Source organism: Pteronotus mesoamericanus, unplaced genomic scaffold, assembly GCF_021234165.1.
Source record: "Pteronotus mesoamericanus isolate MK-2021 breed Mesoamerican mustached bat unplaced genomic scaffold, CSHL_Meso_final contig_72, whole genome shotgun sequence".
In the NCBI taxonomy this organism is placed as follows: Eukaryota; Metazoa; Chordata; class Mammalia; order Chiroptera; family Mormoopidae; genus Pteronotus; species Pteronotus mesoamericanus.
The window spans coordinates 1,106,478-1,129,357 of NW_026555242.1; the positions used below are offsets into that span (position 1 = coordinate 1,106,478).

General features: G+C 49.1%; 2 protein-coding genes across 5 annotated transcripts; both read right to left on the reverse strand.

Moving 5' to 3' along the window:
- Positions 1-569: 569 nt before the first annotated feature.
- On the reverse strand, positions 570-9,374 carry LOC129078044 (zinc finger protein 771). Of its 3 annotated transcripts, none has more exons than XM_054582688.1 (3): positions 9,322-9,374; positions 8,816-8,962; positions 570-1,896 (listed from the first exon to the last, which is right to left on the reverse strand). In XM_054582688.1, the coding sequence occupies exons 2-3, from the start codon at positions 8,951-8,953 to the stop codon at positions 1,084-1,086; spliced, it is 951 nt and encodes a 316-aa protein (XP_054438663.1). In that variant the 5' UTR covers positions 8,954-8,962; positions 9,322-9,374; the 3' UTR covers positions 570-1,083. The 3 variants fall into 3 exon arrangements, with proteins under 3 accessions (XP_054438663.1, XP_054438664.1, XP_054438665.1); XM_054582689.1 differs by lacking the exon at positions 9,322-9,374 and adding an exon at positions 3,094-3,186 and having other exon boundaries at positions 8,816-8,892; XM_054582690.1 differs by lacking the exons at positions 8,816-8,962; positions 9,322-9,374 and adding an exon at positions 3,094-3,288.
- A 9,165-nt stretch (positions 9,375-18,539) lies between these two features.
- On the reverse strand, positions 18,540-22,623 carry ZNF48 (zinc finger protein 48). 2 transcript variants are annotated; one of them, XM_054582682.1, is made up of 3 exons: positions 22,475-22,623; positions 22,187-22,280; positions 18,540-21,106 (listed from the first exon to the last, which is right to left on the reverse strand). In XM_054582682.1, the coding sequence occupies exons 2-3, from the start codon at positions 22,263-22,265 to the stop codon at positions 19,320-19,322; spliced, it is 1,866 nt and encodes a 621-aa protein (XP_054438657.1). In that variant the 5' UTR covers positions 22,266-22,280; positions 22,475-22,623; the 3' UTR covers positions 18,540-19,319. The 2 variants fall into 2 exon arrangements, with proteins under 2 accessions (XP_054438657.1, XP_054438656.1); XM_054582681.1 differs by having other exon boundaries at positions 22,154-22,280.
- Positions 22,624-22,880: the final 257 nt, after the last annotated feature.

Consider the following 22,880-nt stretch of genomic DNA (forward strand, 5'->3'; position numbering starts at 1 on the left):
TCCTCATCTTGTACCATCTCAGTGACACTACCTGCCGTCATCCAAGCTAAGAAATGAAGTCAGCCCCATGTCTGTCCTGTCCAAAATTCTACCTCAGTATGTCCACTCCATCGCTCCCCTCTCATTCTTCATGGCTTCTTTGCTGCCTTCAATCCTTTCACCCAGTTTATAAGATCCCTAGTGGTTTATCTCCTGCCAGTCTCCTTGGTTTTTGTCCCTGTGTTCCACCAGTAGCTGTCTACAAGCTGTAGGAAGTCCGGCATGCAATTTTAGGGACTCTCTAGTTCCTCAACCCCATCTCTTTATTGGCCTTTAACACCACTTAAAATTACCTGTGAGAAGAACCTCTCTAAAGTTCAGGACTGCATTAAAGACCTAACCAATAACTAACCTTCCCCAGGAAAGCTCCAGTAAGAATGGACTGCAAATGCCTCTTGTCCCTGTCTGTCCACTGGCTGTCAGGTATTTACTCATAAGCAGAAAAGGAGGTAAGATTTACTTTGGGATGTTGAGCATGAAAATTAGCTAATAATAATGAAGCACTTGAAACTGTAAACATACTGCTGTAAAGTACTATTGTCTGTCCACTACACACAGAGTTCCATGATGTCATGGTATTTCACCAACACTCTGAGTGTAGTGCCTGTTTGATCACAACTGTGCTATATTTGTGGACCATTCCATATATGACCACACACACAAAAGCGGTACTGGAACCCTTTTGGGTTTATAGCCCCGCTTGGTTCCATGACAATTCACCTAAGTCGGCCAGCCTGGGGAAATCCCCAACTTTGCTCCTTCCCCCACCCACCTCATTCACAGGCATGGGTTGGGTGAGGATATAATACTTCATTTACTAACATGGGCTGAGGATTTGTAGTGAGAAGAAGTGGGCACGGTTTGCAGGGATCCGCATGTCTCCAACGTCCAGCAAGGCCTGCCATTCCACCCTCTCCAAGACCAGAGTGGCGGGGAGTAGTCACCCAGGTTAACTGCCCCTAAGGGTTGCAACCCTCGGAGTCGGAACAGGAACACGGGCACGCTGGGCACTGGCACCCCATGGGAACAGGACCTCAAAGGCGCTCAGCTACTCTCGCACTCTGGGCAGCGTTCCGTGGCAGTGCCGGCTGTAGCTCCCGGGGGTAGCTTGAAGTCTCGGCCACAGCCAGCACAGATGTAGAGGCGGCGCCGCATGTGCGCGCGACGGTGCCGGATAAAGTGTGAACTGAGGCGGAATCGCCGGCCGCATTCACCACAGGGGTAGGGCCGCTCGCCTGTGTGCGTGCGGGCATGCTCCGCCAGGTTAGAGCGGTGGCCAAAACGGCGTCCGCACACGGCACAACGGTGCGGCTTCTCTCCAGTGTGCACACGCCGGTGCTTGGCCAGCGCAGAGCTCTGCGCGAAGCGCGTACCACAGTCAGCGCATGCGTATGGCCGCTCGCCCGTGTGCGTGCGTCGGTGGCGCGCCAGGCACGAACTGCCACCAAAAGCACGTCCGCAGTCTGGGCAAGCGTACGGCTTCTCGCCTGTGTGCACGCGCAGGTGCTGTGCGTAGTTGGAGCTCTGCGCGAAACGGCGACCGCAGTGAGTGCATAAGTAAGGCTTCTCGCCAGTGTGGCGCCGCCGGTGTTGCCGCAGGTTCGAGGCAGCCGAGAAGCGCTTGTCGCACTCGGGGCACTTGTAGGGCCGTTCGCCGGTGTGCGTGCGGCGGTGTTTTGTCAGAGCCGATTTCTGAGAAAATCCCCGGCCACACTCGGTGCATGCGAAGGGTCGCTCGCCCGTGTGTGTGCGCGAATGCTTGGCTAACGTGGAGCGGCGTGCAAAAGCACGGCCGCAGTCTGGGCACGCGTGTGGGCGTGCTGGATCGGCAGATGGCGCTGGGGCCTCGATCGGGACCTATAGGGAGAGGGGGGGATAGATTAGTTCTGACCCATACGCTTGAGAGCCAGGGACCTGATTATCTGCAAGCTGTAATGTTCCTTCGCCATGTATAAAAGGAAAGCAAGGGTGTCTCCCTCATAGGACGGCTGTGCGCATTAAATTACATTTTGTATTAACGCACATGTCACAGTGCTCGGCGTCATTATAGCTATTCTTTATTAATTCAACAAATATTTACTAAAGGCATACAATGTGCCAGACTCCATTCTAGGCACTGGAGATTCACTATTAAATTTTTTTATATTCCTCCTTTCGGGAAGAATGGATAAAGAGCACCGGTATTGGGAAATGCTTCAAATTTAAGTAAGGTTATGAACTACTGATGTAACATGAGCAAAGATCTAAAGGAGATGAGAAAGCAGGCTACAGAGGGAACAGCAAGACCCTGAGGTAGGAGTATTGCAAGTTAAGTTCCAGCGATGGCAAGAAAAAGTGCCTAGGGCGCAATGCATGAGGGGGAGAGAAATTCATGGGGTGCTCCTGGAGGGCATCTCTTAAGGCCTTGCAATAGGAATGAGATGGGGAACCATTAGAGGAGGTGTTAGAAGGTTTTGAGCAGGGACATAACCAGATCAGACTCATTTTAAAAGCTTCCACCAGGTTGCTGGGGTTGCAGAAAGGCAAGAAGGCAGAAGCAGGAGCCAGAGAGGAGGCTGCCGTCCTGCAGTCATCTGGCAAAAGAAAACAGTGGCTCAGACCCAGGTGACAGGTGAAAAGTGAAGGTGGTAAGAAGTGGTCTGCTTCTGAACATGTTCTTGCCATTTGAGAAAACAGATTTGAAAAACAGATTAGAGATGAGACATAAAGAAAAAGGGAGTCAAAATTACGCCAAGGATCTGAGTTCGGCAGACGCCAGGGTGGCTGAGGAAGAGCGAGTTGAAAGGTGAGACCCGTTTCAGATCACATCTGCAATTCTTGACAATCTGGAGCTCAGGAGAGGGGCCCAGGCTGGAGGTATTGATTGGGAAGCCATCAGCCTATAGACGGTTTTGAAAGCCTTCAAACTGAATGAGATTACCCAGGGAATGAGCAGAGAGAACATGGGGCAGTAAGATTAGCAGCAGCCAAAGAGGTGGGAGAGGATGGCGTCTTAGAAGCCAGGCCAGGAGCAAATCCAGGCTTTTAAATAAACTTTGAAGATCCAGCACCTACCATTTCTTAAGCTGTGAAGAAGACAAGGGTGAAGCCCAAATACAATTCTGAGGCCTGAACTAAAAATGAGCCCCTTTCATGACGTCTGGGCTTCTACAGATAAAATCAGAAAAAGGAAAGAAGTGTTTCGTAAAAGGCAGGTGAAGGGAAAACGTAGTAACCATATTAACATTGTATTATGTTAACGTTTTGTGTTAGCAGCAGAAAGAACAGGAATACTGAGGGCATATTGCTCCCTCCCTAGGAAAGAGGGGGCTCATCCCTGCCAAGATGATGCTGAGTATCTTCCGTGGGCCAAGCAGTTAGGTACATTAATTCATGAACGAATAAATGCCTGGCACATATGAAGGACAAGACACTGTCAGCTTCTCCTCAGAGTAGTTATCACATTCTTATTTTATAGATAAGGAAACAGGTTGACAGAGGATGACAGCTGGGGAGCAGTTAACACCTCCCCCGCCCCTTAAGTTGCGAGGAGGGCTACTTCAGCCTTGAAGATCCTGCATAAAAAGGCTGTTGCTTTTTGGTAGCCAACTCAGAAGCTGGAACACCAGCTTTGGGAAATCAGTGACCAGCCAAGGGAACTCTACTTTAAACAGTACATATAATGATAGTAGTGATCCCGACATTACAGTGTAAGCTTCAACAATGCCATTTGATGTTTATTATTGTATTAAGTCTTCCTGTCACCCCCTTGAGTCAGGTGTTATCCTTTGATAATTAAGAAAACTGAGGCGTGCCCTGACTGGAGCAGCTCAGTTGCTTGGGCATCATGCTGCAAAGCGAAAGGCGGCCGGGTCAATTCCTGGTCGGGGAGCATGCCTGGGTTGCGGGCCCGGTCTCCCGTAGCGGAATGTGCAACAGGCAACCGACAGGTGTTTCTCTCACACATCGATGTTTCTCTCCCTCTCTTTCCCTTCCCCTTCCCCTCTAAGAATATATAAATAAAAATCCTTTAAAAAAAAAAAGAGAGAGAGAGAGAGGAAGGAAGGAAGGAAAAGGAAAGAAAGAAAACTGAGGCGCAGGGAGATTAAATCCCCAGAGCCAGTGGGAGTCAGGACGCTTAACTAGTAGTCTACCTTGTACTTCCCTGCACTTGCGCAGCCAAGATGTGACAGAAGGGCGGGCTCCAAGTCCCTGCTACTCTCCAAGGAGGATTCAAAGTTAAAACTACAATTGATACTTTAAATCGAGACACCCTCCATAGCAGATTTGGCACAGTCCGAATTCAAGGTCACTCTTTCCTGTCATGCTGGGTTTTGACACCTATTGGTTTTATTTCAACACGTCAGCCCTTGTGGAGAGAACTTTCCTTATTATATCTACATTTGTTCTGGCCCCTTTTTCTTTGGCACCCTTCTCTGACATGACCTTGACCAGCCTGAGGACTTCCTCATGCTGGGTTCACTGGCTTAGGAAGAACTTCTTCACGCAAGTGTTCTTGGTACCTGCAGCTCCAGGAGGAGGGGCTTGGGGGCCCCAGGAAAAATCTTGGTAAGAGGGGCTGAGACTGGCTCATTTAGACGCCAGGCAAGGTGCTCCCTTCTCAGGCCTTGGTGAACCACGGAAGGTGAGGTAGGCTAGGTGAGATACAATTACTGAACTTGAGCTATGCACACATCACAGGATGCAAGAGGGTCCCAAGCCTTCTGCAGGCACACTTTTCTCTCATTATAATCATTATGCACTTCTTTTCACAGATATCAGGCAAACAACGGATCACAGGAAACCCACAGGTCCACCAGCATTATTGTTTGGATGAAGCTGGAGTTAAGAAAAACAATGTGAATCTACCTGAAGAAGAGCAGTAAATAAATGAGCCCAGCGGGCAAGCGATTTACATGGCAACTGGCAACCACCAGACTAGGTGGTCATTAAAGGACTTCGCTTGTCTTAAATTCTACAAGTATTAGACTTAAAAATGAGAATAAGAGGTATCTGCACTACAACAAGAGGTTATCATGGGCGTACAACGTCGTCTAGTAATATGATAATCCAAGTATTTGAAGATAGTGATCTTCTCTTCCTGTGTAAGTTTGTTTTTTCCAACCAGAGCAAAGCTCCCAGCTTCCTCCTCAGCCACTGCTTTCCTGATTAATAGTTATAATTATAACTACCATTTATTGAGCACTCTACGTGCCAGGGAGTGTGCTACGTGCTTTTCACCCGTGTTCTCATTTTAAACTCTCACAATCCTTTGGGTTAGGTATCATTAGCTCCATTTTATAAATAAGTAACTACGGCGACCCCCGGCCCTACAGCTAATTGATGGCAGAAGCAGGGTCGGAACTGGAAGTCTGCCATTGTCCGAACACCTGTTCTTCCTCATGACGCAATTCTCTCACTTACAAGTTAGACGTCACCTACACAGCTTGTCTCCCTCACCTGGACTCTTTTCAGAATCCCCCTTCTGCTTAGTACAAAGTGTAAAATATGGTCCCTATCCTCTAGCTCCTTGCTACAGGAAGTGTGGTCCACAGACCAGCCTTATCAGCATCACTGGGAAATTTTTAGAATCTCAAGTCCCACCCCAGACCTGCTGAATCGAAATCTTCACTTTATGAGATTCCCAGGTGATTTCTATGCACGTTAACATTAAGACACAACCTAGAAGACAGTAGAGAAACTCCTGGAGAAAGCAGCTGCAAAAGGTGAAGAGGGTTTTACAGGCTGAAGGACCACACATGCCAAGTCTGAGCCTGGGACCAGAAACCTTTCTCAGCCATAGTTGTTCTCCAGCCGTCTGAAGCTGGGGCATGGGAAGGGTGTTGGGTGATGAAGTCAGTACATGAGGACAGGTGGCGTAGATCTTTGAATGCCAGGCTTAGGAGCCAGGACTTTATCCTGAGGGAAACAGAAAACCTAAGGTTTAAGGAGCTGGAGGGAGGGAGGCAGGGAGGGAGGGAGGACTGGGTGTGCAGAGAGCCCTTTGAGAAAATCTTTGTATTCGTTAAAGAGATTGGCTTTCGATAGGCAATGAAAGAATGCTTCAGCCTCTGCGTAGAGCATAATTAAGGCCTGTCCTGGACAATGACTGGCCTTAGGACTGAGTGATAGCTAAGAGCTATAGGATGTCAGCACTGGGAGAAGCTTTTGGGATCAATGTTTTCATAGAAACAGACTCAGGGAGACCACGCCGCAAGTTAGTGAGTTATCTTGTGGGCACAGTGCTGAGCTAAATGTTTATGGGGTGTGTGAGTAATCCTCATTTCCACCCTCCTCCTCCAAATACAGTCACCCAGATGATACTTAGACTGGCTTTCAAAAATCTCACTTCCATTATCTCATTTTACAGAGAAAGCAAAGGCAAAGCTGATAAATGGTGTAGTTAGAATCTGAACCAATGCTTCTAACTGCTACATGTACCATTCACAGTCTGTCCCCACTTACATCTCATGACTAGCCATGCCCACCCTCCACCTTCTCATCCTTGGCTCCAGCCAGTGCGATCAAGGTTCCCAAATATCCCCTGCTTTCTGTCTTGTCTCCACTGCTGTCACTACCTCAGAGCAGCCTACCAGCCTTACATGGCCTGTTCTTCCCACAACAGACAATGAATCTTCTAAATAGAAAATCCAATGTCTTTCTTCAGTGTGTCAAGTTCCTACACTGGCTCTCAATGCCTTTAACTCTCGAGCCCCATCTCCTCTGAGCCTTTGCTTTTGTTGTTTCCTCCTCCTGGGAAGCCCTTCCCCTGCCTCCATTTGCCAAATCTCCGCTAAGCTTTCTCTGTAAAGCCTGCTGGGCTGCCTTGAGTTGGTTGCCCTCAGTCCTGTCTAGGCCTCCATGTTGGTTTTCCCTCGCATCCCCAGCCCCAGGATTCGGCCTAAAACGGCCTTTGATAAAAGCGAGTTGAAAAATCTCCAGAAGGATGACCTAGACCCAGGTCCTGAACTTTAGGGAGAAAATAGCAGCAAATATTTACAGTGTTTATTATTCGCCACACCCAGTTCTAACTCTTTACACGTATTAACTCATTTAATCCTCACAAACCCAAGAAGTGATGCTGTTATGGTTTTGCTTTTACAAATGAGGAAAGTGAGGCACAAAGAGGTTAAGAGACTTGCCCAAGGTCATATAGCTGATAAGTGATAGAGGCAGAAGTCCACTGTAAGCTTTGGAGTCTGAGAGGTTTTTTATTTTTTAAGATTTATTTATTTTTATAGTAAGGCGAAGGGAGGGCGAAAGAGAGGGGGAGACACATTAATCGGTTGCCTCCACAGAGAGGACTCAACCCACAACCCAGGCACTGCCCGACATGGATTCTATCCCTGGAATGTTTGTTTGGTAGGAGGATGCCCAACCGATCCACACTGGTAAAGATGGTGTCTGAGTTCTTATAGGAGGAAGGGGGAAATCAGGAGATCCACAAGATCAGAAAAGTCAGACTAAGCGAGGATGATGGGCCAATCAGGCCTAAGGAAAACAGAACTAGATAGATCTGTTTTATTGGAAGCAGCCAAAGCAGCAAAGCACCTCCGCCTAGTGTCAATCCCACCCACTAGGGGGCAGAAGAACTTTCTTTCCCCGAGATCTGGCTCCTCTGCAGGAAGAAATCAAAGCCCAGCCCCAGACACCTGGCCCAGCTAGAGTTCTCCAACTATAAGCAGAGTTGCACTGGCTGGGGTTGGGAATTCCGGAAGATTCTGGGAAGTGGTGGCAGTTCGGGTCTTTTTCATGTTTTTTATCCTCACCCAAGAACATTTCCCTATCCCGCCCCCCACCCGCCCCCATTGCTTTTAGAGAGTGTAAGAGAGAAAGAGAAACATGGATGCAGCCTTCTTGCACACGCCCCCGACCAGGGATGGAACCTGGCAACCTGGATGTGTACCTTGGCAGGGAATCGAATGTGCAACCTTTGATCCAGAGGACTATGCTCCAACCAACTGAACCACAAGGGCCGGGGCAGCAGTTAGGGTCTTGAATGGGGAAACCTAACTCATATTCTGATGCTTAATTTTTTTTTTTAAACTCCTCTCTTTAAACCTTTGTCACCCTCAGGATAAAGCTCAAATATCCTACCTAAATGGCCACACACCCTAACCTCATCCATGCTACAGCATGACCCAATCACCTGCTCTCACTTCTCCCAGTGCCCCACTCACCCCCTCAGCCACTCAAGGGCCCATTTCTTCCGCCTGGAGTAGTCACCCATTTCACTCCTCACTCTCACTGGTCTCAGATAAGTCATCTCTTCACTAACTTTGAGACCCTGGGCTAGTCACCAAACTGTTCAGTTTCCTGGTCCTCAGTTTCCTCACCTGTAAAATGGAACAAATACTACCTATGTTATAGAACTAAAGTGCTTAAAATAGTGCCTGGAAAATAGTAAATGCTACCAAAGGTCGGAAGTCACTGTTGCCTAACCTGCCCCCGTACCTACCCAAGTCTGCATTAAGTTCCCAGCTCTAAGCATCCACCAGGTGCCTGCACCCATCACACAGAATTGTAGCTGTGTGGCTACTTAGTAGTGTATCCCTGCTACACATCAGGCTCCATGGGGAACTAAGGATAACATTTACTCTCCAGCACCCAGCACAGAGCCTAGGGCAGTTAGTGTGACATCTGTTTGATGTCAGTATCGGCTGTGCTGCAGAAAGACTAGATCTCAGATTCTAGATCTGAGATTCATAGAAAAGTAAGGACAGGATGCCTGGCTTCTGTAGGCTGGAGACCGGACCTAAACCAGGTTAGAGACAACGGGCCCCAGAATGGCACGTACCTCCTTGTTGTCCATGGGGATCTTGAGTTTCACCACTTCATACTTCTCCTCACCCTCATCTTCCTCACCCTTCACCAGCAGGACCATCTCCTCTTGCATCTCTTCTTCCTCTTCCTCTGTCTGTTGTTCTCCTGGCATCTTGGTGTCCTGGGGCGGACAGCTGAGTCAGAAGCTCAGGACCCGCCCCCCATCCTGGCCCTGGCCCAGGCAAGGCAGCGCGGCCCTGGCTTCTCTAGCCCGACCCTGGTCTCTGGGTCTGGCCTTCTCCCCTCCCACCGCAGCTTGGCCCTAGGAACCAGCATTTCCCTGGGACCAGCTCTGAGGACACTCCTTCACCCTACTTATCCCGGCATTTAAGACCGTGACCAGTTCGAATCTCTAGTCCCGGGGATTCACCACCCTCCCCGCTCTCAGTCACTCCCCCGCGCCCGGGTCAGCGGCTCTGAACTCTAGGGTACCGGCTGGAGGCGGGATCGGGGCGGAGACCCAGGGGACTGCGCACTCACCAGCCACAAATTCCGCGCTCGCGCTCGCGCTCGCGCTCGCGCAGCCCCAGGCCAGGTTCAGGGCGGTAAGGGTATCCAGTAAGACCCCAGTTCTGGGGGCGGGGCGGCCTCGAGAGCGCCCGGTCATTGGTCAGAACACCTAACCCCGCCCCTAAGGGAGGGACCCAGAGGATCCAGTTGTCCAGCCCGACTGCCCCTGGAGGATGGGAAACTGAGAGCCAGGGATTCCCGCTGTCCCTCAATGCACAGGACACATGGCCGCTCCACCCCGTTTTCAAGGTCCTCGCAGTCCAGTTGTAACCTATCTTCAAGGCTTGTCTCCTGAGGCCCGGTGGGAGGTCTCGGCTGCAGCCAAGCGCGTCCGCTCCGCCCAAACTAGGCCATGTGCGCTCCAGCCCTGGCCTGGGCCTCTCACTGGCGCCCCGCCTGGAGGGCGGACCCGGTTGCCTCCTCACTTCTTCGCTTTCCTCCAGTGCTGTCTTTCCTCCTTTACCGGCGTCGCTTTTCTGGTCTTCTGGTCTCTGGGATATCTTGCTTCTTGAATACATACTTACCAAATCTACAGCCACAGAAAAGCTGCCGCTAACCTGTCGTGTATTGTGCCTACTATGCGCCAGCTAAGCCCTTCAGAGACTTCACTTTTTTTTTTATGATTTTATTATTTATTTTTATCCCTGGCTGGTGTGACTCGTGGATTAAGTGCCAGCCTGTGAGCCAAAGGGTCGCAGGTTTGATTCCCACTCACAGCACAAACGTGGGATGCGGGCCAGGTCCCGGTGCGGGGCGCGCCAGAGGCAACCAATGTATCCCGTATTTCGATGTTTCTCTCCCTGTCCTTCGTCTCTCTAAAAATTATTTTTTAAAAAGATTTTATTTATTTTTAGAGAGAGAGAGAGAACTTAGATGTGTGGTTCGGTCTCACATATGCTCCTGTTGGGACTGTGGACAGGCCCCAGAACAGGCATGTGTGATGAGCAGAACCGAATTGGTGACCTTTTTCTCTCCTGGATGACGCTCAACAAACTGAACAATAACGATTGTGACCCACCTAATGTCTTTTTAAAATTAAATGTATTGGTCGTTGGCTGGTGTGGCTCAGTGGATTGACTGCTGACCTGCGAACAAGGAGATCTCCCGCTTTGTTCCCAGTGAGTGCACATGCTGGGTTATAGGCTAGGTCCCCACGTGTGAGAGGCAATGGATCCATTAATCTCTCACACATGGATGTTTCTGTCCCTCTTTCCCTCCCTTCCCCTCTCTCTAAAAATAAATAAATAAAATCTTTTAGCTCCTGGCTGGTGTGGCTCAGTGGATTGAGTGCCGGCCTGCAAACCAAAGGGTCACTGGTTTGATCCCCAGTCAGGGCACATGCCTGGGTTGCAGGCCAGCTCCCCAGTACGGGGCTTGTGAGAGGCAACCACACATTGATTTTTCTCTCCCTCTCTCCCTTACTCTGTCTAAAAATAAATAAATAAAATCTTTTTAAAAAAAATAATGTATTGGGGTAAAAGTATCACCACCCAAAATCTAGTCTCCTTCAGACACCATAGATTTGACCACGGTTATCCTCGTCCTTCCACCCCATTCCCATCTGTTGTCTGTATCTGAGTTTGCTGATCTCTTATGATCTGCACAGAGGTGGGTCCATTTTACAGATGGGCTCATTGAAGTTCTGGGAAGTAACGGATTTGCCTAAATTATACAGCATCCCTGACAAGCCAGCAGCCAGTGTGGAAAATTGGTAGCTCACAGACCAAATCCGGACCGCAGAAGTATCTTGTCTGACCCTCAGGGTGTTTTTACATTTAAAAATCAGCTTTAAAAAAGAGAGGTCTTTTACACATTTTTATTGCCAACATTCTAAAATTGGGATACTTCATGTAAAAACTTTATTTCCCGTTTCTTTTGAAAAAAATACCTAATTCTTCCATTTTATGAATGGGGAATTAAGAATCAGAGATGATGAGAGAAAAGAGGACTAACATTCAGTAAATGCTTAAAATCCCTACGTTGCCTCTTTACAACAACTCTGTGGGGATCAGTAATAGCATCTCCCTTTGATAACTGAGGGAAGTAAAGCTTGGAGACCTTAAGTAATTTGTCCTAAGTCAAATAGCTGGTAAGTAACAGGTTCCAAAGCTGGTGTTCTTTCTATTGCATCAAACTTTCTCTCACAAAGGAGGTTACGCAAGGAGTTTGGTAGCAGCACTGGGACTCAAGCCGGAGCTGCGGTCCTGAGAGTCTGGGACATAATTTGAATGTCGGGATTACACCTGGTCAAACTTCTGTTTTTTCCCCACAGCTGGGAAAAGGTGGCAAATGCCTGGATACTCAACACTCAAGATCCCCAAAGCCACTTGGACTGTGTTCATTCTCTCAAGTATTTATTGAGCCCTACTAAGTGCCCGGCCCCAGTCTAGGTACTGGAGATGCAGTAGTGAACAAAACAGACACAAATCTTCACTACTGTGGCCCTTCTAAGGTGTACAAAATGTGAGCTACATCCCTGGCCATATGGCTCAGTCGGTTGTGGTGTCATTCCATACACCAAAAAGGTTGTGGTTGTGGGTTTGGTCCCGGTCTGGGCGCCAATGGGAGGCAGCTGATCAATGCTTACATTGATGTTTCTTTCTCTCCCTTCCTTTCTCTCTAAAATCAACATATCCTGGGGGGAGGATTAAAAACATCCCCAAAATGTGAACAATAAGGAGGACAATTTCAGATACTGACAGGAATAAGAAGGAAACAGAGCAAGAAGATGCACTAGGGAGTGGTGTAATTGGGGACTTCTTTAACGTGGGCAGGGACAGCACCTCTGAGGAAATGATATCTGAGATGCTTTCAATGATGAGAAAACGTTAGCCATTTGCAACTTGGGAGGAAGTGTGTAGTTCTAAACAGAACTACGGAGTCCTTAAGGTAAGGATAAGCTTGGCATATTTGAGAAAAAGAAAAGGCCTGTGTGGCTGGAGTCAAGTAAGTTAGCAGGGGAAAATGTGTAGGAGATGGAAGAGAGGTAGGCGGGGACCAAGTAATGGCTGGAACCCCACCTCTAACAAAAGGCAAGGCTTGCTTGCCCTGATTCAGAGAGTCAGTGAGGAGTCTCGGCTGAGAGGAGTGAAAGTTCCTAAAGGAAGCATGTTCTACTGTGGAAGGACTTGGGAACAGATTTTTTGAAAAGGAGGATGAGAACTCTACATCCATTTGCTTTACAAACATGTACAAATATCTACCTAGAACTGGAGCTAGTTCCCATTCTTGAGAATCTTAGATTCTAGTAAAGAAGATTGTGATAAAAAAATACATATGAGTATCCCAGCCAAGATAGAGGAATAGGTAGGTACACTTTGCCTCCTTGCACTACCAAAAGAAGGACAACAGCAAATTTAAAAACAAAAAACAACCAGAAATGCAAGAAAATGGAACTGTGTGGAAGCCCAACAGCCAAGGAGTGAAAGAAGAAATATTCATCCAGACCAGTAGGAGGGGTGGAGACAGGCAGCTGGGGTGGAGAGGACACATGGTAAGGCAGCAGCTGGAGGACTGGGTGGGCAACTCGGTGGCTGGCAGACTGGGCGGTCCCACATTTGTATGGAGGAACCACTGGGGAGCAAGACACACCTGGCAACCCAGGGTTCCTGAGCCATAAAAGAAAGCCTCAGAACCTCTGGCTGTAAAAATCTGTGGGCATTGCGGCAGTAGCAAAAAGTCCCAGCCTCACAGCAGAGTTCATTGGAGAGATCCACAGGGTCCCAGAACATACACAAACCCATCCATATGGGAATCAGCAAGAGAGAGGCCCAATTTGCTTGTAGGTAGTGGGGGAAGTGACTGAAAGTGGGGCAAGAGCTGAGCAAGCGGTATTGTTCCCTCTCAGACCCCTACCCCACATACAGCACCACAATGCAGCAATGTAGGTTGCCCGGTCCTGGCAAATACCTAAGGCTCTGCCCCTTTCAACATAATACGAGTGCCGAAACAAAGAAATATGGCCCAAATGAAAGAACAGATCAAATCTCCAGAAAAAATACAGCTAAGCGATGAAAAGATAGCCAACCTACCACATGCAGAGTTCAAAATACTGGTAATCAAGATGCTCACAGAAATGGTTGAGTATGGGAGCAAAATAGAGGAAAAAGTGAAGGCTATGCAAAGTGAAATAAACAAAAATATACAGGGAACCAATAGTGAAGGGAAGGAAACCGGGACTCAAATCAATGATTTGAAGCAAAAGGAAGACATAAACATTCAACCAGAACAGAATGAAGAAAGAACTCAAAAAAATAAGGAGAGGCTTAGGAACCTCTGGGACAACTTTAAACGTCCCAACATCCTAATCATAGGGGTGCCATAAGGAGAAGAGGAAGAGCAAGAAATTGAAAACTTACTTGAAAAAATAATGAAGGAAACTTCCCCAATCTGGCAAAGGCAATAGACATTCAGGAGATCCAGGAATCTCAGAGAGCCCCAAAGGAGTAGGACTCAAGGAAGCACACACCAAGGCACATCCTAATTAAGTTATCCAAAGCAGCAATCTTCAAAACAAGAGAAAAGGAGACAGTTACCTACAAAGGAGTTCCCATAAGACTATCAGCTGATTTCTCAAAAGAAACCTTGCAGGCAAGAAGGGGCAGGCAAGAAGTTTTCAAAGTCACGAAAAGCAAGGACCTACATCAAAGATTTCTCTGTCCAGAAAAGCTATCATTTAGAATGGAAGGGTAGATAAAGTGCTTTCCAGATAAGGTCACATTAAAGGAGTTTACCATCACCAAGCCCTTATTATATGAAATGTTAAAGGGATTTACCTAAGAAAATGAAGATCAAAACTGTGAACAATAAAATGACAACAAACTCACAACTATCAACAACTGAACCTAAAAAAACAAAAACAAAAGTAAGCAAACAACTAGAACAGGAACAAAATCACAGAAATCACATGCGGTCACATGTAGGGTTATGAGTGAGGAGGGGCTGGGGCAAGAATAGGGGAAAGGTACAGGGAATAAGAAGCATAAATGGTAGGTGTAAAATAGACAGGAGGAGGTTAAGAATATTGTAGGAAATGGAGAAACCAAAGAACTTATATGTATGACCCATGGACATGAACTAATGGAGGGCGCAGAATGCTGGTGGGAAGGGTGTTGCAGGGCGGAGAGGGACAAAGGGTAGGAAAAAAATGAAACAACTGTAATAGCATAATCAATAAAATACACTTTAAAAATACATATGAGTATATATAATTATATATACATGCAGAAGAAACCATAGGTATTCTGACTGAATAGTGGGGAAAGTGAGTAACTCCCTTGAAGGGAGTGGATATTGGGTATAGGCTTCACTGAGGAGATAAATGTGAAGGACCTTCAAAGGTGGGTGGGAATTTGCTAGATTGACAAGGAGGTAGCAGCTTGTGAGATTATAATATTTTGTGAGGAGCACATTATGGTCCAAGGACATTTCACCAAAGTATTTAGTGAGGCCTACTGTGTGCCAGGCCCCTTTTAGCACTGGGAGGTGAAAGTCGAATTTAGAAAAATCTATCTTACTCATTACTCTGCACTTGACTATTTGCCTTCAGCCTCACTAGAACTTCAATTCTTGAACCCACAGGGATTTGGTACATACCCTTCACTCTGCTTAGAACACTCCACCTCCCATCCTATCCCCATCTTCCTCCTTTCTTGCTTATTCCAAGTCACTCTCTACCACTTCTTTGGAGAGGCCTTTGCATCATGTAGGATTTTCTCCTGCATGTGTGCTTCCTGCATAGTCCTTACGACACTTGAAATCACTTCTTCAGTGTCAATCTCCTGCATAGAAACTGAGGGCAGACTTTGTCTTATTCCTCCTTCTATCCCCAGTAACCAGCACATACTGGGTACCCCTGTTGAGTGACTAATTATTCTCCAGGAAGTCTTGATGTGTTAAGTGCTCAGACAAAGGGGATTCCAACTCAGGATGGAAGTTCGGGGAAGGCTTCTGGGAGGAGGTAATGCTCTAGGTTTTTGGAATGGAGAGGTTAATCAAGTAGTGTGTGAGGTGGGGGAACATTCACTTAAAGGAAAGAGCATTTAAGAGGCACAGGGCCGAAACCACACTAGCGAAAGGCCTTGAATGCCAACTAAGGAGTTTTCATTTTACAGAAAATATCACTGGCTGGTGTGGCTCAGTGGTTTGAGCATTGGCCTGAGAGCTGGAAGGCCAAAAGGCCGCCTGTTGGATTCCCAGTAAGGGCACACACCTCACACATGAATGTTTTTCTCTTTCTCCTGGCTCTTCTCCTCTCTGTAAAAACAAATAAATAAAATATTTTTTTTAATTTATTTTTAGAGAGAGGGGAAAGGAGGGAGAAAGAAAGGGAGAGAAACATCAATGTGTGGTTGCCTCTCCTGTGGCCCCTACTGGGGTCCTGGCCCACAACACAGGCATGTGAACTGGGAATTGAACCCGTACCCTTTGGTTCACAGGCTGGCCCTCAATCCACTGAGCCACACCAGCCAGGGCTACGTAAATAAAATCTTTAAAAAAAAAAAAAAAAGTGAAGTTATGGCAGGGGTTTTAATTAGGGTAGTGGCATAGTCAGATGTAATTTCGCAAAGTTCGCTGCAGGCTTGCTTCAAGGCCAATCTGGTAAGGAGGGGAGACAAGGAGAATGAACCAGCAGAGAGGATGTTCCAAAGCCCTGAATGGCCTCCATTAGGCCTATGGTTGTTTGTGCCAAAGCCTCCAAGAACCACAGGCCTGAATGCAAAACTCTAAGCTTTTGAGTGTGTATAACAACGTGGCAGGGGGTGGGAGGACCACTAGGAAACTCACTGTTACTGGTTTCTAGGCAAGCCTGGCCAAAGGTCAAGGTCTCACCAGAGAGCTTCTGTCTCGGTACCATTCCCTCAGGCAGGTTAGCTGAGACGCCCCACCAGACAAGTTGCAAAGAAGTCTTGTACTTTTTCATTTCTAGATGGGTGAACCGTCCTATTCTATTTCCCCCCCGGCCAGTCATATCAGATCCTCTCACCCCTCTCTCCCTATGGGTGCCCTCTCTGGAAAAAGCTAGGAATTGGAGTTATGCCTCTAATGACACATGGTTCACTGGTAAGTGCATTTGTCTTTTCCAGGGAAAAAAGAGGTATCCCCTTTGCCTTTCCTTTGCCTTCCCTTTGTGATGTGCTGCCAAATGACCTGTTTCTTGACAAATAAAAAAGGGTCTCAGAGAGGTGGGGTTTTCCAGTAGTCAGAGCATCATTGTCAGGGCCTGCTTGTACCAGAGAGGCTTGTTGCCATAGCAATGGTACTCACTGAACACCCCCACCCCCTGGTGTCTGTGGATTTTCCTTTTAAGGGTGGCACTGGATGGTGTGGTGTGTGTGGCGCATGTAGGCATGAAAAACTCAGGTCTGTGGGACATGCTAACAGAGCTGGTGGATGTTTAACCACATGTAGGAGACAAAAATCAGCTGACTAAGCCAAATTGTTTGACTAGTGCAAAGAGGGCAAGGGACCCACACAAGTTTACAGGGGGCTGGGTGATTTCATCTTGGTGACTATTCTATTGGCGTTGGAAGTGGGGCTGTTTTACAGATGGAGAGAAAAGCATTTTACCAGCCCACATGGGAGAAAGTTTATTTGAGCGGAAGGCTGCCCCTGTGTCCCATCTCTGTGGTTTTACCATGGGAAAATTCTAACTGTGCCTTCAGCAAGGTCAACACAAAGACCATTGTCTATAGTACCTATTTCATGTTAAAACTTAGTCCTTTGGAGCCTGCAGGCAGCTGCTAAACGATCTCAGTTTACATCCAGGTAGCTTAGTACTGTTCTGGGCTGTGCTGCTGAACCCAGGGTCCCACCTGGAGCCTGCATTTAATTAATTAATTGATTGATTGATTATTTTTCATTATTCTCACCCAAAGGCATTTCTTCATTGCTTTTAGAGAGAGAGGGAGAGAAACAGCAATTCAAGAGAGAAACATAGATTGGCCGCTTCCTGCACACTCTCGGACTAGGGATCATATACCCCCAGACTGACAACCAGGGATTGAACCTGCAGCCTAGGTATGTGTCCTGACCAGGAATCAAACCCGCAAACTTTTTGTTACAGGGCAATGCTCCAACCAACTGAGCCACACCAGCCAGGGCTGGAGCCTGAGTTTAGAGGCCCCTAGGGCCACATGGTTATGGACAGAGAAGGCAAGGAAGTACAGGACAAGTATAGGTTTGGGGTGGGGTGCGGGGGTGCACAGTGCTTCTTTGTTCCCCTGGGATTATATCATTGCAATGTCTTGGAATGATCAGGAGTGTTTTTATTTAAAGTCTCACCTGAGGATATTTTTACTGATTTTAGAGGGAGAGGGAGAGAGTGAGAGAGAAGCTTTGATGCGCAAGAGAAACATTGATCAGTTGGCTCCTGTATGCGCCCTGACCGGGGATAAAACCTGCAACCTAGGTACATGCCCTGGCTAGGGATCAAACCCACAAACTTTCGGTGTATGGGACAACACTCCAACAATCTGAGCCAAACCGCCAGGGCACCAGTGTTTTTTTGTTTTTTTTAAATAGCCAATTGGCCCTGGCTGGTGTGGCTCAGTGGATGGAGAGCCAGCCTGTGAACCAAAGGGTCATTGGTTCAGTTGCCAGTGTAGGGCACAAGCCTGGGTTGTGGGCCAGGTCCCCATCAGGGAGACATGTGAAATGCAACCACACCTTGATGTTTCTTTCCATATCTTTCTCCCTCTTTCCCCCCTCTAAAAAGAAATCTTTTAAAAAAACAAATAAAATAAAATAACCAGTCAACTTCCCAAGTTTTTGCTGGCTTATAATGGGCCCACCCTCTACTTTTTCCTGGCTTATAATGGGCCCACCCTCTACTTAGACTGACAGGCTACTATGGTCAAGCACTTCCCATTGCACCATTTTGACTTCTATTGTGTGCTCACCTTCCCCTGCTTCCCCCTCCCAAAACCAGGTGCTGGAGGTATGAATAGAGGGGTGTTAATCCTCAGGGGCAGGCAATGCTGTGACCCCCTGCAGTGTGGGAAACTGTAGCTTTCTGGTGAGGCCAGCAAGCTTATGTTCCCTGGTTAATGATTAAGCTCAATGTCTAATTCCCATTGTTCCCTTTCTTATGTTACCTACAGTAACACTTCAACACCTTTTTCACCCTTCACCATGTATATATATATATACACAGAGACAGGAGCCCAAGCCTCAGACAAGAAGCAGTTTATTGGCAAGGAGACACATGGTGTGGCTGTCTAGCCTTGGAGCTTCCTTGGCTTCTCCTTACTTCAGCCCTGCTCTCCCACTTTATCTCTGCTGATGTCCACCGGAAGGACCTGGGCTTGGCATGCAGAGCAGAGTGCCTTCTACTGTCTCTGGTCTATTCTGCCAGTGTCCACATGTCAGGGTGGGTTGGGGTCCTCCAAGGCAGGTAGGTTTAGCCTCTGACCAAGAGTTCCCTTCCTGGCTAAGACCATGTCCAATGGCCTGAGGCTGGGTACTGCCTGCAGTACATCAACACGCTCATCAGAAGGATCGCGATACCCCTGCCTAATTCTGCCACCCTAAATTCCAAGTTTTGTTGCAGCTCATAAGGGTCAAGCAAACCATGGTTCAGGATGCTGGTCTTCCAGGGCAAGGTTGGAAGGGATCAATTCTTAACAGGTTAAGAGGCAGCAGGAACTTAGGGTTCTTTAAAGGGCCTCAGGCTAAGGCCAGTTTATTAAACCAACAAGTATTTATCGAGTGCCTAGTGTGTACTAGGCAGTGTTCTAGAAGCTGGGGGTATAGACCACACTGGCAAGGCTCTTACTGAGTCCAGCTGAACAGTTTCCTGAGCTTCAAGGTCATTGTCTCCAATCTCCATCTATTCACTCCTTTCTCCCATTTCTTCCCCTCCCACCTGCTTTCCTTCTCCCTCCCACCACCTCCCAGGCCCTTTCTTCTCTGCTTAGGCAAGAAACCATCCCTTTGATTTCCTGGGCCTCCACCCTCCCTCTATCCCATCATTCCAGTCCTGCTGGTGGCTCCTCCTTGAGGGACCTTGCCAGAACATCCCCCGTTCCAAAGGGCCTCAGGACCAGGTGCCCACGCTGGTGCTTGATACGGGCAGAGCTGTCACCAAAACCTTTGCCACACTCTGCACACTTGTATGGCTTCTCCCCAGTGTGTGTACGCCTGTGTTTGACTAGATCTGAGCTGCGGGGGAACTCCTTCCCACAGAAACTACACACATGGGGCTGGCTGAGTCCAGAGGGCTGGGCCCGGACTCGGGGTCGAGGGGCCATGGGTGCTAGACCTGGGGAGTTATGTGGCCTCAGGAGAGTGGATGGTGGTAGTGGCCGAACCTGTTCACCACGGTGGGTGCGGAGGTGTTTGACTCGGGCTGAGCTATCAGCAAAACCTTTGCCGCATTCAGGGCAGAGGTAGGGTTTCTCCCCCGTGTGCACACGATGGTGTTTTACCAGGTCCGAGCTTCGGCGGAAGCCCTTGCCACACTCAGGGCACTTGTGGGGCTTGTCACCTGTTAGTGGTGGGGGTGGCTCCCCAGCCTGTGGCTCCAAGCCAGCCAGGCCAAAAGGCCCATCACCTGAGTGTGAAGGGCTTCGAGGTGTTAGTGGGGGGCTGGTACCAAGAGGAGGTGGGGGTGGGCTTGAGCGTGGGGGTGGGCTGGGGATCAGGGGAGCCAGGGGGTAGCCTGGGAAGCTGAAGTCCTGGGGTTCCATGTGAGTCAGGCGGTGGCGGAGAAGGGTGGAGCTGAGGCTGAAGGTGCAGTCACATTCCGGGCAGGCATGTGGCCTCTCGCCACTGTGGGTACGGAGGTGCTTGACTCTGGCAGAGCTGTCAGCAAAGCCCTTGCCACACTCAGGGCAGAGATAGGGCTTCTCTCCTGTGTGTACCCGCAGGTGCTTCACCAGGTCTGAGCCCCGGGCAAATTCCTTTCCACACACATCACAGCCAAAAGGTTTGGGCCCCAGGTGACTACGCTGGTGGCTCAGAAGGCTGCAGCTGAGCACAAATCTTTTACCACAATCAGTGCAAATATATGGTTTGTCCTGGGCTTTTGGACCCTGTGCAGCTGCTGTGGCTGCTTGAGATGGCTGCCGCCCAGGCACCATGGGCCGAGGGGGCTGCTCCCCACGGTGTGTCCGCTGGTGCTTTATGCGGGCAGAACTATCACCAAAGCCCTTGCCACAGATGCCACACTTGTAGGGCTTCTCACCCGTGTGTGTCCGCTGGTGTTTCACCAAGTCAGAACTCTGCCGGAAGCTCTTGCCACATTCACCGCAGATAGTGGGGCGCTCACCAGCAGGGATCCTGGACCGAGGAATCTTTGGGGGGCCCTGGGCCGTCAGTCGAGCTCTGTAGGGCTTTTCACCACTATGAGTTCGCTGATGTTTGATACGGGCAGAGCTATCCCCAAAGCCCTTGCCGCAGACCCCACACTTGTAGGGTTTCTCCCCTGTGTGTGTCCGCTGATGTTTCACCAGATCCGACATCTGCCGAAAGCTCTTGCCACATTCGCCACACACAGCAGCCCGATCACTAGCCTGGCCCCAGCGTGATTCTCCCAGGAGCCTGGGGCCTCTGTCTCGAGCCTGAGGTTTTCCTGGTCCCTCTCTCTGGACCCACAAGTCATCCCATGTCTGGATGCCTTGGGGTTTGAGGGAGGCATTTCCTATTTCATGACCTGAGGCCAAATCTTCCTCTTCCTTGAATGCCAAGTCATCCTCCTGTGGGGTATGTTCAAACTCATCCGTCTGAGACATCTCCACCTGCTCACCTTCTAGACCTGGGAAAAGAAAAGGGAGTTGTAGACCTGCCCTTTGACTCAGCTTGTCTTCCACTGCAACCTCCCCAGAGGCTTCCTTGACAATTTGTGGTTACAAGGATCTCTCTCTTCCCTGAACTTCTAAAGAACTTACTATTGTCTGAACCTCTCATTAACGACAGTAATTTCCTTTTACCCTGCCCCTAATATGTGCCAATCACTGAACTAAGAATTACTGAACACTTATAAACTATCCTATGAGGTAACACCATTACTATCCCCATTTGGAGACTCAAAGAACTTAAGTCATTTGTTCAAGGTTATAAAGTAGCAAAGCCAGGTTTCTAACTCAGGTCTGTCTGATCCCCAAGTCCCTGTTAACTACTACATTATATTATCTCTATTAGAAAAACCTGGTATTTGCTAATATAAACCTGGTATTTTTATATTAGCCTATGCTGAATTTATTACTTCAGTCATCCTGTGTTTACTTGAGAGGCCTCGGATACACACCTATCTCCCAAGATGCTTAGGGTTGGTAGGAGAGATAAGGTAAAGCAAAAATAATGGTACACGTGGGCTCAGAATAACTGTGCTGTCGCACAAGAGAGAGAAAATGAGGATATAGGAACGGGCTTTCACAGCAAGGAAAAAAGTAAACCATGGAGAGGACTGCAGTATAAAGCTGGAAAGGGATGTTGGGACTAGGGGCTGAACTGAACGCTAGGCTAAGCCTCTTAATTACAGGGCAGAAGGGAGCTAGGGAGGGGAGACCAGATTAGATCTAGACTAGGATCAATGTGGCTGCAGAGTGCATTACTGGAAAGAAGAGGGATGAGGGAAGGCTGTTGCAACTGGCTGATGAGGCATAATGAGGCCTGAAGTAGGGCAGAGGCAGTGAGGACGTTGTTGGGGAGGAGGACAGAGTCCTTGAGATGATTCCCCTCCTGGCCTGGTGCAGAGAAACGGACTCCCCGCTCGATTATTGTTCTCCTCCCCCCTCCTGGAAGTACAGTTCATTACCGATTTTTCTAGGGCCCAGCATCGCAGTCCTCACCCCGCTATTACCTGCGCAAGGCAGTGCATCGCCGCGGATCTCACCTATTCGGGCGCCTCTCAGCTGCTCCCTTTCCTCCCGGCCATGGAGATCTGGATCCCAGGGCTCCACCGCGCGCTCCATTGCCGGCACGCCGCCCTGAGTAAAGGGACGGACACACAATCCCCCGGTCACACAGCCAGATGCGGCCCGCGCCCTGCCCCCTCTGCGGGCTGGCGTGAGCACCGGGCAGCATCTGGATCCAAGGTGCAGGGCGCGGCTCCCAGTGCCCCCACCCCCTCGGCTCGCGCCCCTGCACCTGCTGCTCCTTCCGGCACGCAGCCACCCCTCACCTCCCGGCCGCCTCCGGCTCCGCCACCCCGGTGCTCTCCGGGGCTCCTCGGCGAGGCTTGGGTGCCCGAGCCACCGACGGCTCTAGGAGGCGATCTCCGCGTTCAGCCCGGGGTAGGAGGGGGGCTCTGCCCCAGGCGTCCCGAGGGCTGCCGCCGTGGGCGGGGACGGGAAGCGGAAGAGCTGGGCCGCACCGAGCCGCTCTAGGACCTGGTGGAGCTGCACGCCTTTAGGAGCCGACCCGTCCGCCTCAGCTCGGTGGCTGGCGGGTGGCCGCTTGCCACGGAGAGGGCTACTCTAAGCCGAGGATGGTGGCGCGAACTCAGTGGTATTAACCGTGTGCCTCCTGGGCTGGAGCGGGGTGATGAGGTCCGAAAACTGTTCCTAGTTGTCGCTGTGTCGGGCCAC

Coding starts and splice junctions, on each gene's coding strand:
- LOC129078044 (XM_054582688.1), bottom strand. CDS start 8,953: ATGCCAGGAGAACAACAGACAGAGGAAGAGGAAGAAGAGATGCAAGAG. Junction 1,897..8,815: donor TCCCCATGGACAACAAGGAG/GTACGTGCCATT, acceptor CTCTCCCTATAG/GTCCCGATCGAGGCCCCAGC.
- ZNF48 (XM_054582681.1), bottom strand. CDS start 22,265: ATGGAGCGCGCGGTGGAGCCCTGGGATCCAGATCTCCATGGCCGGGAG. Junction 21,107..22,153: donor CGATGCACTGCCTTGCGCAG/GTAATAGCGGGG, acceptor TTCTTTTCCCAG/GTCTAGAAGGTGAGCAGGTG.